The sequence below is a fragment of the Callorhinchus milii genome, unplaced genomic scaffold, assembly GCF_018977255.1.
Source record: "Callorhinchus milii isolate IMCB2004 unplaced genomic scaffold, IMCB_Cmil_1.0 Scaffold2, whole genome shotgun sequence".
NCBI classification, from domain to species: Eukaryota; Metazoa; Chordata; class Chondrichthyes; order Chimaeriformes; family Callorhinchidae; genus Callorhinchus; species Callorhinchus milii.
In genome coordinates this window covers 7348384-7364149 of record NW_024704743.1, presented here as the reverse complement: position 1 = coordinate 7364149, position 15766 = coordinate 7348384, and the positions used below count along the sequence as shown (strand labels likewise).

Sequence of the window (15766 nt, the reverse complement as noted above, 5' to 3'; positions counted from 1 at the left end):
CCTTCTCGCTCCCTCCCTTCCCTCCCCTCACCCTGACCATTTCCCCCTCCTCGCTCCCTCTCTTCCCTCCCCTCACCCTGACCATTTCCCCCCTGCTCGGGTCATGACCCAACTGTGCAGCGCCTTGGGACGTCCTCCTGACGTGAAAGGCGCTCTATAAATGAAATCTTGTTGTTGTTGTTGTTGTTGTCTGTCTCTGTGTCTCTCTGTCTGTCTGTGTGTCTGTGGGTGGTGTAGAGACAGAATTTTCAATGGCAGTATTTCTCAGGACAATGCATTCTCCTTTTGGGTTTAAAAAAAACCTCCCAAAGTGAAATGAAATCCCCACCACCAGCCCCCCACCCCCCCTCCCCCCCCACCACCAGCCCCCACCCCCCTCCCCCCCCACCACCAGCCCCCCCCCCCCACCACCCCCCACCCCCCCCCCCCCACCAGCAGCCCCACCCACCCCACCACCAGCCCCCACCCCCCCCACCCCCCTACCAGCCCCCACCCCCCACCCCACCACCAGCCCCCACCCCCCCCACCAGCCCCCTCCCCCCCACCACCAGCCCCCACCCCCTTCCCCCCACCACCAGCCCCCACCACCAGCCCCCTCCCCCCCCACCACCAGCCCCCACCCCCCCACCACCAGCCCCCACCCCCCCACCACCAGCCCCCACCACCAGCCCTCACCCCCCCCACCACCACCAGCCCCCACCCCCCTCCCCCCCACCACCAGCCCCCACCCCCCACCACCAGCCCCCACCCCCCCCACCACCAGCCCCCACCCCCCCACCACCAGCCCCCCACCCCCCCTCCCCCCCCACCACCAGCCCCCACCCCCCCCACCACCAGCCCCCCACCCCCCCTCCCCCCCCCCCACCACCAGCCCCCACCCCCCCCACCACCAGCCCCCCACCCCCCCTCCCCCCCCCACCACCAGCCCCCACCCCCCCCACCACCAGCCCCCCACCCCCCCTCACCGCCCACCCCACCACCACCACAAGTGATCGATATTGACAGATCAGTAAGTATTTGGGAGCCTTCACCCGCACCTCACAGGGCGGCGGCCCCCGAGCAGCTGTGAGGGGTGTGAGATGGGGCACTGACCGGTTTCAGCCTCTGGACTGCGGGGACGTGTGTCCGCGGAGTGTAAGTGCAGTGTAGTTCCCCCTCTCAGTGAACTATATAACCGCTCTATTTGGGTTCCGCTCCTCCTACTTTCGCTTCCCCTCTCTCCGCCCCCGAAACCCGACTCGCACCCAAATCTGGTTCGTGCAGTCAGTGAGTGAGTGAGTGAGTGAGTGCCCTCCGGAGAGGCTCTGCGGCTCTCACACTGCGCTCTGTCTGTGTCTGAGTGTCGGTGTCGGTGTCGGTGTGACACTGACTGCTGACAGTCTGGCCGGTCAGTGGCTTCAGCTCTCAGGGGATGGGTGAGACCCGCTCGGTGTGGCTCAGCCCTGTCCCGTGTCGGTGATCCCCTCAGACCCCACAACCCACCCCCTCGCCTCTGATTTTGGGGACAGGTCAAAGGTATGGAGTACGCGCTGACTGGACGGCTGGAGACCTCGAGCTTGGAATCACTGTGGGCTCACATGGACCACATGATAGATGTGATGGACTCGCTGTATCCCCTGGAGGAGACTGGACTGTACCACCAGAGTCGTCTCTCTCTGGGAGATCATCATCAGCAGCAGCAGCAGCAGCAGGAGGAGGAGGAGGAGGAGGAGGAGGAAGGAGGAGATGGCAATGAGTCTCTCTTCCTCTCAGTCAGATATGGGACAGTGAAGGATTTGCTCAGCTTCGCAAATCAGGTGTCGAACACTTCCCGGAGTCACCACCAACACCTGAAGAAGCGCGACGCAGGAATAATATTGAATAAGGTGAGGAATCTGATGATACTACTCGTAATCCTTGGATTTGACACAGCGCCTTATCACGGCCTTCGAGACGTCTCAAAGCGCTTCACAGAGTATACTGCAAAGTGAATTGGCTGTGGTCAATAATTACAAAAATAATAATACACACATTTCTGTATTCCACCCAACAGTAGACTGCAAATAAATCAAGAATGTTTCTAGTACTCTTATGTGACTTCTGCTCTCTTAAAGGTACATGTGTAACTGTTTTAGAAATTATAGTTTTAAAGCTACTTTACCTGACACACAAAGATAGACCGTACATTAATATTGATCGAATCGTTCAGATATAAGAACAGTTATTATAAATTGTTATAAATTATTATAAATTATAAATTGAGGTTTAATATCATCTACTCTCGATTAACTTATTTTCTGACACTAAGGAAGTGCTGGTAAATTGTAGATGTTTGTTTCTTTCTTAGTCACAAAGCAGCTTTGTTCCTCAAACTAACATGAGGGTTGGGGGTGGGGGGTGGGGGGGAGTGAAAAGAGAGAGAAGAGTTTTTCTAACTTCTGGTGTTTTACTTTTATCTTTGCAGAAAGACATTTGTATAAAAAATGGGCATTATCAGGTTGATTCCGAAGTCTTCTTGTTTCCATGGAAATTTGCCCGCAGGGACATTGGTGTTGACTACATTCCTCGAGGAGCTTTTGGAAAGTGTCATCTTGCCCAGGACCGAGAAACCAGAAAGAGAATGGCGTGCAAATTGGTACAGTCATTTAGAAACTTTGTTTTTCTTTTTTTTTGAATACATAAAAGACATTAATCGAAATACACAGACTTCTAAGTATCATCTGTAGAAATTGGTTTTCAGTAAAGTTCTAAACATGAGCAATAGGGATTAAACATGAAAGATCTGTACTAAACCAAAGGTGAATTCTAGAATATTAATCCTAAATAACATTAACTCTTGCAGTACCCAGAAAATGGTCACCTTTCCCTTTGATTTTGGACCATGAGGGGTCCTTGTTGTCGCAGTTAAATGTAATTGCATTTGCTAATACTTTAAAATTCTTGAAAGAAAGTTACAATTAACATTTTTGTGATAGGAATCGTATTGCCTTGCAGGAAGTGTAGAGCATGTCACAGCCACACTATTGCGTACCGATTCCTCACGTGAGCTTTACCCGGGATAATACTACTACTAATAATAATAATCCTTGCATTTGATGTAGCACTTTTCACGTCTTCTAGACGTCTCAAAGCACTTCACAGAATAGACTGTAAAGTGAATTGACTGCATATTTATGGGTGAAATGTGGATGCCAGCTGTCACTGCACGCAATCTTGACTGTTGAATTATTATGGCCAAGTGAACACTAATCAGGAAACCTTAAGTTGTTGTACTCCCCCGCTCTCCCTTCAAAAAAATATGGAGGGTGCCAGAGAGAAACAACAACAACTTGCATTTATATTGCGCCTTTCACATGCGGTAGGGTCTCTAAGCGCTTAACAATGGCATGGTTTGACGGCGAGCTGGGGAGAAAGGGGAGGTGACCGTAAGCACGGTCAAAGACGTGGATCTCAAGACAGGCAAAGAGGGGGTAAGATGGAGGGATTGAGGCAGAGAATTCCAGAGAGTCGGCGCTTAGTTGCAGAAGGCAAGGTGGAGTGGAGGGATTGAGGACGTGCAGTAGGCCTGAGCTCGAGTCAAGTGAGCGAAGGAATTATTTAATTACTTTACTTTTGCAGCAATTACTTTAATATACTTTGAATTTCTGCATTACTGTTTTGAGGGGACTCCCATGATGACTCAGCAGATGAATGCTATGTAAATCAAAAGCTCGCAATCCCTCATGCTCGCAGGCCTTAAAATCATTGTCTTAAAATGTAAGACCATGTGGAAGTTTAGAAAATTCTTAAATTAGCCTTTAATTTTTAAGCCATTTTTCTGCAGGTCCTTTTTTAAGATTTTGCAGAAAAACAAGCTCCCAAATTAGAACAACCACAACTTGCAGTTATATAGCACCTTCTACACAGCGATAGCATCTCAGAGCGGGAAGATAGAAATTAAAATGGAATTAAAACAATTTCTAAAAGTTTGTGCATTGTGAACCTCGGAGACAATAATAATAATAATAATTGTTGCATTTGATATAGCACTTTTCACGTCTTCTTGATGGTCTAATGGTCTAATATCACAATCACTTAAAACCTCTGTAAGGTGACGGGTTCAATATCTGGTCAGTGCTGAGTTAGCTGAATATAGTACTGTTGGTCATGGTTTGATTGCCATCCAGTGACCTGTGCTGAAAAGATATGCTTGTGATTGTTTAGCGAGGAGAGGATCCGTATCCAAGGATACATGCTTGTGTATGAAAATGGCTCCTTTCGTGGGATGCCATTGCTTGTAGCTCTGAGTCAGACGTTATGGGTCCAAGCCCCACCTCTGGACTTGAACTCACATGGTCTAAATCAGACACATCAACAAAGTGGCGGGGTGGGTGTTTCTTTGTCAGAGGTGCTGTCCTTCAGATGAGAGGTTAATCTGAGGTCCCGTCTGCCCGTTCAGGTGGTACTCCTCAAAACAAAAAGCTTGTTTACCCTGTTACACTGGCCAACAATCCCCCCACCCCAAATAAAACTCATCAGTCATTTCATGGCTGTTTGTGGGACATTGCTCTGCACTAATTGGCTGCATATACGTCTATAAAATAAGCAGTCAACACACTCTACAGTACATCAAAACCCCGTCAAGAGCTTTGAGATGTTTTGAGATGATAAGTTGCTTTATCATATTCAAGAATGTGTGTGTGTGTGTGTATATATATATAAATATATACTTTTATTCCTAGATTCCAATGGAATCCTTTAGGCCTGCTGACATACAGATTCAAGCTCGCTTCCGACATGAGAACATTGCAGAGTTGTATGGTGCCTTGCTGTGGAATGAAACCATACACCTGTTTATGGAGGCAGGAGAGGGAGGCTCGGTCCTGGAAAAGCTGGAAAGTTCCGGGCCCATGAAGGAATTTGAAATCATATGGTTGACCAAACATGTCCTCAAAGCACTTGACTTTCTGCATTCCAAGAAGGTTATACACCACGACATCAAGCGTAAGTTTTTTTTCTATTTTGATTCCTGAATGGCTGTTTGTTCAGCAAAATGAATTTTGAAATAATTGTGTATCTGATTTGGAAATCTCCCCACAGCAAGCAACATAGTTCTCATGTCAACCAAGGCTGTGCTGGTAGATTTCGGTCTAAGTGTCCAGATGACTGAAGAGATTTACATTCCCAGAGATATTCGAGGCACAGAGGTAGGAACTGCAATGTCTTTGCTATACTGTACTGTGGAGTCCTGTAGCTCAGTGGTTAGAGCACTCGGCTTGCAAGCGAGATACCTGGGTTCAATTCCAGGCAGGGAGAAACCTCGGGCAAGTTTCCTTACTCCACACGCCTAATAATAATCCCTCCAAAACAATTTAAAAAATTGGTCATTTTCAATCCACGACTGTTTGTGGGACACTGCGGTGTGCAATTGGTTGCTGCGTTTCGCCCACAAATGTACAGTCAATTCACTTTACAGCATATTCTGTGAAGCGCTTTGAGACGTCGAGAAGACGTGAAAAGCGCTATATCAAATGCAAGGATTATTATTACTAATGTGTGCACTCTAAAAGGGAAAACAAATGATGTATTTCTTACTCACTTGAATGATACCGGGCTTGTGTTAACAGTGATTGTTGTTTCAAATCAGCTTTGACCAAACTTCCACTTATTGGTGGGTTTCATTGGTTACTTGCTGCTAAGCATCTCCAAATGTCATGAGTCAGCTGTGTACATCATGTATTATTTTAATACGAATGCCAAATATGAAAGCAGTGCTGAGACACTTCAGATGCCATACCCAATCGGAAAACTAGAGTTTCACTTCATCAAAAAAAAGATTTCTGATTTTAAAAACAAAGTAACTGTGCCTCCTGTCTCACTGGCTAACCTTTTGTGTCGTGTGTCTGCCTGTGTGTGTATGGAATTGTTTCCATGGTGCAGTTGTACACAAGCATTCTGTGTTTTGTAATTTATCTGCTTAAGGATTTGAGATCCTCTCTAGGTTTTGTGTGTGTGTGAATCTGCTCCATGTTTTGTGTGAATGCTACTCAATTTTTTATGTTAATTATGTATTCATTATTACTAATTAACACATAATTATTATTAATTAACATTGACAAACAGCTAATAGTGAGGGACGAGGACGATGCTATAATGAACAACATGTGAAGTCATGAGTCATGAGAAAAGCTTAAATACATTTGGACTGTTATTCTTGAAAAAGTGCATCATTTGAGTGGACCTGATTGAAATGTTTAATATCACTGAGGGAAATGATAACATTCTTCTGCTAAATAATCCTAAGAGTTCAATTATCAGGGAAACAAACATAAAAATGAGCAATTTAAGAGTAGGAAGGGAGGTCGAGCAAAACTCCTTTGCACAAAGGGTAACAAACTTAATGATTGTATGATTCTAAGTTACCGTGGAAGTGCAGGACTGGGAAATTGAAGTTACATGTGGTACTCTCTGGGGCAACCTAGTGGTTGGTTATAATATGGCATTATTTGAAGATGTGGGGGTTAATTTACAGGCTGTTAGTTGGGGAATACCAGCTGGGAATTTTGCAGAGGAGAGTAAATATAAAATGGCTTTATACATTTTTTTTTAAAATCACTTAGGAAAATTCTGAATTTCACCTGTAGACTCCTAGTTGACACGAGCACTAGTAATTATACAACAACTTGCATTTATATAATGCCCATAATAATAATAATAATAATACTTGCATGTGGTATTTCACATCGGGAGGATGTCCCAAAACACTTCACAGGATTTACTGTGAAGTGCAGTGACTGTGTATTTGTAGGAAAATGCAGCATCCAATTTGCGCACAGCAATGTCCCACAAACAACTCATGACGATAAAAACAAGGTTTTCAAATGACCCCAACACTCTGAGTTATATATCATAATAACACTTATGTTAGGAACACCCTTCTAGCCTGGGGAAGAGTCTCTCTGAATTTGAAAACTAAGCTACGGTACTTATGAAGCTCATATTCCATATATTAATCAGAAGTGACCTCAATTTATTTTGTACTTCTGCCAGAAAGCTTCCTCTTTGTTAAACCATTCAAGAGAGGTTCTGGAACTTCCTCCCTCTACCACACTGTCACGGCTCAAATTCTACCTCTTTGAATGTGCCTTTGGTCACCTTTCCCTCCCTCCTTGCTCGGGGTCCAACCTTATCGCTGTAAAGCACTGCCAAAGCATTACCCTATGTGAAGGACCCAATATAAATGCAAGTTGTTGTTGCTCTCATATCCGGTGAATTGCATGCAGATCAGGAAGGAATTTACCCACAATTGTTTAAAATTCCTGTAATCTCTGTGCAATTTTAAAGAAATACCGTCCACGTGAAGAAGTGTCTGTCGTCAACTTTTTTTTTGCTTGAGTAGGAAAAATGGCTGGGAGTCATTTGTGTCTCGTCGACATTCTGAGCAAGTACAGTACCAGAAAAATAGAGTGTGACTCTTGCGTCATGCTCTTGCCAACAGACAGTAAAATAAAATTTGTCAAACAACTTCAATGGGAATAATTCATCTTTAATACAATGACTGTACTGTATATTGTTATATATAGTATGTGTGAGTGTGTATAATCAATAATACTTTTTTTATATAGTATGTGACTACGTACATCTGTATGCGGGTGTATGTCTGCGCGTGTGTGTGTCTGTGTGTGGGTGTGTGTGTGTGTGTAGGGAGAGGAGGTGAATGCGTGTATTATCTGCATGTGTGTGTATAAAAATAAATATAATAAGAATGTGGTCACTCAATGTGGTCACTGTTTGTGGGACACTGCTGTGCGGGTTTGTCTGCCGTGATTCGCCCACAAAATATACAGTCACTATACTTCATAGTATATTCTGTGAAGCCCTTTGAGACGTCTCGAAGATATGATCAGGCGCTGTATCAAGCGCAAGGATTATTATTATTACTAACCATGAAACAGGCAAAGCAGGTTTTCTTATCACGTTAGACCTCAAACAATTTTAGTAACTGGAAACTTGTTTGAGAAATAACACATTGACGTCTGTAAACAAGGGCTGTATTTTTGTAAGACGTCCCAACAGTAGGGGAAATACATGTAAGAACCAGGAGTAATTCATTACCTCATGGGAATAGAGGTCACACTGAGTTCACATAAGCAAGCTTAAGACCAGTTTATTGTACTCTGCAAAGTGAATAAACTCCCCATTGTTTGAAAACTATTTAAACTATTTATTTAAAAAAAGGGAATTTCTCCTTGTGTTCTTGCCAATAATTCTCCAGATTAGGTCTATCCTGTTATTCTGTGGGATTTACTTAGAATAAAATGGCATTGTGGACCCTCAATTTAGAAAATGAAATTCTTCTTGCTACTAAATATTAACAGCTATGTCGCAAGATAATGATAACAAGATAATAAACCCACTTTAAACGGAGTATCCCATTATACCCACACATCATCAAATTCTCTACTGTTAGCAGAAAGAGGAACTTCTCCTCTATAAAGTAATAATTATTTTAAAATAGGATACTTTCTCTTTATTATATTTATGCAGTTTGTTTTCTGCCATGGCAAAGAAACCTTGTGAGAGAATAATTTAATCCATTGCCTGTGTCCTTCTGTTTTCTTGCAGTTTTATATGAGCCCAGAGGTTATTACGTGCAGAGGTCATTCGACAAAGTCTGACATCTATAGTCTTGGTTCCACCATTATCCACATGCAGACTGGGTATCCACCCTGGGTGAAGAGGTACCCGAGATCAGCCTACCCTTCCTACTTGTACATCGTAAGTTTACCAACAGCAACACACACAAACAAGAAGTAATGGATCAGTCAGAGTGAACTAGCTTTCCGGTCAAGCCAAAAAGTGTGGAGTCCACACATGGCGAACTCGCAATAATTAAATTGCTTGTCGTGCATTAAGTGATTAATTCACCCACAAAACACACACTGACATTATATCCTGTGAAGAGCTTTTGGGACGTCCTCCCAATATGAAAGGTGCTCTCCCAAATATAAGGATTACTATTAATTCCCATGTCCCTGCAATTAATGTAACAGCCATATGTGGTGTCATTCCATGTTTTACATTACATAATAGAACAATATAAGTTTTATATAAATGTATTAATATTATTATATAAGCCCAGAGGTCAAATTTGCTCTGTATTTAGTTTAAAACATTAAATATTTATTTAAATAAATATTTATTGAAAATAATATTTGTCCATCTTGGACAGCCATACCTGATTAGCAATTGATTGACTCTTTGCTGTTTTGAAGTATAAATTGTACAGGACTAGAATTAACAAAAGGTGTAGTGAAGTTTTGTTCTTATGTCTATTTATCTTAAAATTCGTAAAGAGTAGGTGTAAAGAACATTAAAAGTACACAAGGAATCGGCCCAACACTTCACTGAACCCTCATGGTTGAAACTGTAGCAACTGTTTGGTTGTTTGGCCATTGGTTTGGAACCACAATGACACATTACTTTTAGCATTAACACTGACTAACACAGGCAGGTTTGAAGCCTTAGGCAAGTTTTCTCACTCTACACGTCTCTGTTTACCTAACAGTAAGCAGGAACTCCGTTGTCAGTCGATTGGCGGATCGCTTTCTGGGAGTAATATCTCTTTTCAAAAAAAATGTGGTCACTCAATCCACGACTGAGACAACTGCTGTGCGCAATTGGCATTTGCAAAAATTGGGTTGTAACGCTCTGGAAATTTATCCTTCTCAGGAAACTATTTCATCATTGAATGCAAATTGGGTTACTTGCCTAACTGTTTAGTAAGTTCATTTAGTAACTCGCCATGCAGGCTGGGATTACCTGGTCTCATCTGGAACAGTGCTGGGGGAGTGTAGGAGATTACAAAAGGAGAGATATCACAACAACAACGTGCATTTATATAGCGCCCTTCACATGGAGCGGTGTCTCAGAATGTTTAATTATATTGGCCTCAGCACTTCGGATTAGGGAATGGAAAGTTAGTCAGGGTAATGAAGGGCCCAAAGAAGGGGCAAAATCAATACACAGGAAACAGTTAGCAACTGCCCAACATGGCTGAATTGATAAAGGCACTGCTGGGACTGAGACTGAGTCTTCCAGTCAGTAAGGTCCCAGATTTAACTTTCGGTCTGTGCTGTGTTAGTGGGTTCAACAATAACAACAACAATTTGCATTTATATATTCATAAAGCAAAGCAAGTTTCTCCTGGTGTTCTGGCCAACAATCCCACAGATATAATGAGTCATTCAATTCATAGCTGTTTGTGGGATATTGCTGTACACAAATTGGCTGCCATGTTCGCCTACATAATACACATTCATACACTTTACAGTATATTCTGTGAAATGCTTTCAGACGTCCTCCCAATATGTAAGGTGCTATATCAAATGTTTTAATTTTCACTCCCACTCACCTCACAAGCGAGAGACCTGGGTTCAGTTCCCAGGCAGGGCGAAACCTTTGGCAAGTTTCCTTACTCCACACGCCTGATAATAATCCCTCAAGAAAAAAAAAACAATAATAAATTGGTCACTTCAATCCACGACTGTTTGAGGGACACTGCTGTGTGCAATTGGCTGCCGTGTTTCGCCCACAAATATACAGTCAATTCACTTTTCAGTATATTTTGTGAAGCCTTTGAGATGTCAGGAAGACGTGAAAAGCGCTATATCAAATGCAAGGATTTCTTTCTTTCTCAGGATTACTGTAGTGAACCTTTCGTTTAATTAAATCTTTTTCTCCGTAGATCCACAAACAGGCTCCCCCATTGGAAGACGTGGCTGAGGACTGCAGTACAGCGATGAGGCAGTTTATTGAAGCTGCAATGGAAAGAAATCCTAAGCAAAGGTGGTCCGCAGCAGAATTGCTAAAACATGCAGCGATGAGCCCCCCACCCGAGGATCAGCCACGGTGCCAAAGCTTGGACTCAGCTCTCTTTGAAATCAGTCGTGTCTTCAGAAAAAATGAACTGGAATTACCCGAACAGATCTGTGGTATGTTGTTTCAGTCTCTTCTCCCAAAGAAAGTAAATGAGCGCCTTGGGTCGTCCTCCCGACGTGAAAGGCGCTCTATAAATGTATTTTATTATATTATTATTATATAATGAAGTTGGCTTTAGCAACCAGAGAAGGATTAGATGGAAATTGCTACTTCAATAAATCCTAATAATCCTTGCACTCGATAGAGCACCTTTCACGTCAGGAGGATGTCCCAAAGCACTTCAGGAGACATACTGTATAGTAGAGTGACTTTTTTTGTGGGCAAACACAGCAGCCAACTCACCAGCAAAAGTGACAGCTACAAATGACCAATTTCTCAGGCCAGAAGGTTAATACATTGGCTAGTTTTCATTCACCGTGTTGTTGCAATTTACAATTTTTATCCTTCGGTGGACATTAAAGATACCATGGGACAATTCGAAAAGAAAACAAAGTTTCTCCCAGTGTTTACAGTATACCCTTTGAAGCGCTTTGAGACATCATGACAATGTGATAAGGCACTATATTAAATGCAAGGATTATTAAAATTATAGCAAAACATGTCAGTGGATATAGAAATTATAGAGCAGGGCATGGAAGGCAGTGAGAGAGTGATTTGAGCCTCTACTGGTCTTAATTTACTGCTGTTAAAAAAATAATAATAATAATAATCCTTAATAGCACATTCTCATTGTAAATACAGTTGACTATATCAGTGGACTCAGAGTAGCTTCTGTAATATCATCAGGACACCCACGTGATTTATATGACAAGGATGAACCGGAACTAATTGATGTGTTCCTCCACCTCTACCGCTCATTGCCTCTCAGCCTTGCTGGTGATAACCAGGTGCAAAGGTCACAATCAGGGAGAAAAAGTTTTGATACTCGAGAAGAGATTGTAAATACTTGGGATAATCCCAGAGCAATTAGAGATAAATGAACAGAACAGACTTAGACTTCAGGCCCGTACACCCATCCCTTTACAAAACTAGGGCTTTAAAACTTTAAACTATTATTTGTGAAATGGGCTTTAAAACATCTTGACAATGTGATCAGCTGCTATATTAAGTGCAAACATTATTATTATATATTATATTCTCTTGATACAAATAACACTATTGCACTATGTATTTGTGAAACCAAAAATGCAAAATGCAGAATGCCACTTTGATAGCAATAATCCTGTATGTTGAGGTTTTACAATACAATAATATAAATTTATAATTCATACAGTGCCTTTCAACTAGAGGAAGTCCCAAGACACTTAACAATATTGGGTGGGCACCCAAGTTAAGGATAGGAGTTGAGGGTCTCGATAAGCAGTGGTCAAAGACCTAGGCCATCGTGAGATGGACCTTGAATGAGATGATGGAGGGAGCAAACTGGATGGAGTCTGGGATGGAGTTCCAGAGAATGGGAGCAGATAGGCTGTAAACCTGTCCACCAAGAGTGGGTCAGGTAGGGTGGTGGAGATGAAGCAGGCTGGGTGAATGCTGAGCAAAGAGAGGGGCTGGGTCTGTAAGGTTGGAGGTGGTCACAGAGTCGGGTGGGTGAGATGTGTAGTCTCCAGACTGTCTGTAGTCTAGAGATAGGGGCACGGATAAGCAAGTTAAAATCAGCAAAAGCAAATCTTCCATTGCATCTTGTCTGTGTCATATGGGGGAGGTGGAGAACAAAGCCAAGGCATGCAAAGTTACATTAGTAAACACAATGTCATCCTGGCCCTGAGGGCAAAGGCTGAAATTGTTTCAAAATCATGTCCTCCACCAGATGCTTTCAGATTTCCAGCTGAGCTCGAGTTAACAGACACACCAGCCCTCTGGGTACTGGGCTAAACATTGCTCTCTATGCACGTAATATCTGCTGTGCTCCAGTTGAGAACAAACCCCTGGGGGCGGGTTGTGTTGACTGGAATGGGAGAATACCTCTCCCATTCCTCATAAATCCCATTGCTCACAAAAATAACAAACTACTGCTACATTATCATTGGGTCATCAGAGGAGCTGGAGATTCATATTGCTATGTCTCATTGCAAAATTATTGAATTGAAAAAATCTAGGACAGAAATCTGAACAACTGTTGTCGACGATAGCAAATGCAGACACTGAGCCATGCTCTTTATCAGTCTGGTCCATAACCCATCTTTAATTTTAGAGGGAAATAAAGGAGAAAGAGCTTGATGTTTATTAATGTTGCTTTTTTGTTAATTCCAGATACATCTGTATGCAGCAATGAAGAGTCAACGGTAGCGAAAAGGAAGCACTCTCTTTATATTGACCTTGGCGCCTTGGCTGGCTATTTGAAACTGATCAGGGGCCCTCCTGGATCCGAGTATGGTTGACAAGGATAGTCCTGACAGAGATGAATTGGTTAGCTGACCAAGCAATGTGCCATACAGAACCAGTCAGGCCAGTTACCTCTCACAGTAATCGGAGGAGTCACTGTAGGGATAATGAACATTAGATCACTATGATCGTAGCATTAAACATAGTTCACAGACTCACTACTATTGCATATTCTGCTAGGGATCCCTTGTGCTCTCACTTGTTTTATTTTCAATTAATGCTGTAGTAGTAATTGAAGAGTGTAACCTGACCACTGTGTATACATATGAGCGATTGTTACTTCTCTTCCTATATCGTATCTGAGAGTTTAGATATTGAGCTGAGCTTCTCTCCCATTGCTTTCAGTGATAATCACTGGTTTATTAATGTATAGTATTTCTTTCATGGAAATGTGTTCTAATTGATGAGATAGACTTATCAAAAAAAAGTTTTCCTATGGAAACAAGATTGTACACATAGTAAATGCAGTGCAAGTGAAAAAATGGTACATGACATGTCCTGTGAGTTGAGTTCACAGTAATCTTTTATCTCTGTAAAGGCAGTAAGCTGATAGCTTTGTACACCCTATGGGATGGGACAGTTAAGATAGTACAACTGTTCTTCTGGGATCTATTTGTTATATTGCATGAGCTCACTTGATGGCCTAGTTGGTAAAAGGTATAGCCGTATTCTGCCGTACAAACCAGAAAATTGGGGATTTGAATCCCAATATATACTGATTTAATTGATCTCAGCCGAGACAGCATTTGTAGATACAGTTGTCCTCTGCACCACCCCAGGAATGTGTTGGGGAGAGGAATATCATCCAAGGGTTCCCATTACATAGCGAGCCCAGCAGCAAGCTCTGCATGTCTAGATGCAGAGTGAGATCTACCAAAGTGAAATGGCCTGATAATATGCTCATTGTGGGAGGTCACACACCTCTTGGCACATAGAGGGTGACCAGAGCCTGTGGATTGGTATCTCAGTACAATGAAAACGGAATCAGACTTCAGCAGCAGAGGATATTGAAGGAGAAGAAATAAGAGAAATAATTACAACAGTGAGCAAGCGGGCTGTAACACCATGTCACACAATGTAGCAATACTTCACTGGATTAAGAAAAAGGAACTTTTTTTCCCCCTGTGCTACCAAAGGAGCATGTGTTTTGTATTTTGTTGGTGTAATTCGCAATGTCTCTGATTTGTAACATTTCTTTAAACTCTTAGACAAGTTGGTTGGCATAAGTTACGGTGAGGGTTGCTGCAGGATTCAAATCAGGGTGCCTTAGAGTGAATATCTATTCCAGTCTGAAAGCATTTTATCTTTCCATCTGGTCAACCCATCCAATATCTCAAAAGATGTATTTTCATATATCTGCAATTTATATTTGGTTCTAATTGGGTGTGGCCCCTCTCACCGCCTCTCCTAGTTATGTGTTAGACTGTTTCCCATGGTCCAGGCAGATGTTTAAATTTATTGTGAAAATGAGCACTGTTTATGATTTTAGCGAAGAGTATCTTTATCATTCATGTTCGTGGTGTACTAATGGGCGATTACTGATGGCATGAAGATCAATGGAAAGAATAGTGCTTAAAGTCTTTGGACCCCTCCAGTGCGTGGTACGTTGACCTACATCTCAGACTTTATATCATGCTGGAGCAACTTTACACAGACATTCATCCTGCATAGAGGCAGGCAGGAGGCAAGACTGGAATCAGGATCCTCCTCTGAAGAAATTGGAAACATTGGCAAGTGGAACTCTCCAGGTCACTCCTGCCCATGGCCAAGCAACGAGCCAAAAAGCAGAAGCCTGAGGAAAAGTTGCCTGAATGGCCTCTTCTTGGGGAATGGGATATGGACACTTTTTTTAAAAAAGAAAGTCAAAATCGAAGCGTCCCCATTTAGTGTAAGCTGCAGTTCGTCTCTGTTTGTTGTCAGTGGTCACTGCTCGTTTGAGATTCCTGTACTTCTTTTATTGTTAAAGATTTTCAATGTAATAAACTGCATATTGCGGAAATAACTCTCTGGCTCATTAGTGTTGGTTTTGTGTATGGTCTGGTGTGAAGATAATCATCAAAATAGGTCAGAGAGAGCTTCTGCAATAACTTAATGGGTGAGCATTCTGGTTGCTGTGGTTTAGAGGTAGATGGGCCAGGAAAGTCCCAGGTTGGGTCCTTGGTGTGTGCTGTTAATTTTTCTCACATAGTCCATCAGAGGGGAAAGGGCAACTGGCCATTAATGTGCACAGAAAGATCAACGTATCATTCTCTCACTTGATCTGTACCCAATAACTCCCCTCCCTTTGGAAAATGCACTGTTGTTTGGTACAGAGAGAACCAAGCTTGGTTGTGATTCCCAATCCATCGCTAGTAACACTTACATTGCCCATAATGGCTTTTCACAACTCTCTAAAGTGCATCACAGGATATACTCTCCTGACAAACAATCCCCCAAATAAAATTGGTCAGTCACTTCATGGCTGATTGTGGGACACTGCAAT

General features: G+C 42.7%; 1 protein-coding gene across 1 annotated transcript; it reads left to right on the top strand.

The window, feature by feature from the left end:
• Positions 1–1362: 1362 nt before the first annotated feature.
• Positions 1363–15286, top strand: map3k8 (mitogen-activated protein kinase kinase kinase 8). The gene is made up of 7 exons (XM_042332559.1): positions 1363–1865; positions 2444–2614; positions 4701–4962; positions 5059–5165; positions 8584–8736; positions 10706–10952; positions 13153–15286. The coding sequence occupies exons 1-7, from the start codon at positions 1518–1520 to the stop codon at positions 13278–13280; spliced, it is 1416 nt and encodes a 471-aa protein (XP_042188493.1). The 5' UTR covers positions 1363–1517; the 3' UTR covers positions 13281–15286.
• The last annotated feature ends 480 nt before the right edge of the window (positions 15287–15766 follow it).